Source organism: Atta colombica, unplaced genomic scaffold, assembly GCF_001594045.1.
Source record: "Atta colombica isolate Treedump-2 unplaced genomic scaffold, Acol1.0 scaffold82, whole genome shotgun sequence".
NCBI lineage: Eukaryota > Metazoa > Arthropoda > Insecta > Hymenoptera > Formicidae > Atta > Atta colombica.
In genome coordinates, this window is record NW_017259575.1 from 304,371 (window position 1) to 304,688 (window position 318).

General features: G+C 29.2%; 1 protein-coding gene across 1 annotated transcript in view; it reads left to right on the top strand.

Moving 5' to 3' along the window:
* LOC108692745 (protein SON) overlaps positions 1-318 on the top strand; it is a 6,482-nt gene that overhangs the window by 3,782 nt on the left and 2,382 nt on the right. The window contains 1 exon segment of the mRNA XM_018201154.1: positions 1-95. Within this exon segment, the coding sequence (XP_018056643.1) occupies positions 1-95 (95 nt within the window).

Consider the following 318-nt stretch of genomic DNA (forward strand, 5'->3'; position numbering starts at 1 on the left):
GTAAGCAGATACCAGGTCAGTTTACTGGTAGTACAGGAGTTAAAGTACTTACACCTGCAGAATTGTCTTCAGGTTATCAAGCCTGGGCACGTAAGGTAAAGTTATTATATATTTTATTTCACTCCGATTTCATAAAATTCATCCTTGAATCAATCCTTAAATCAATGCTTCCGATGCACAATACATTTCCAAATCAAATGTAAATTATTGTTTTATATATGTGTGTATGTGTATATGTATAAAACAATAATTTATGTTTGATTTGATTTCTTTTCTATATATATAAATAAAATAAAAGATTAGTTGTGTGTGTGTGTG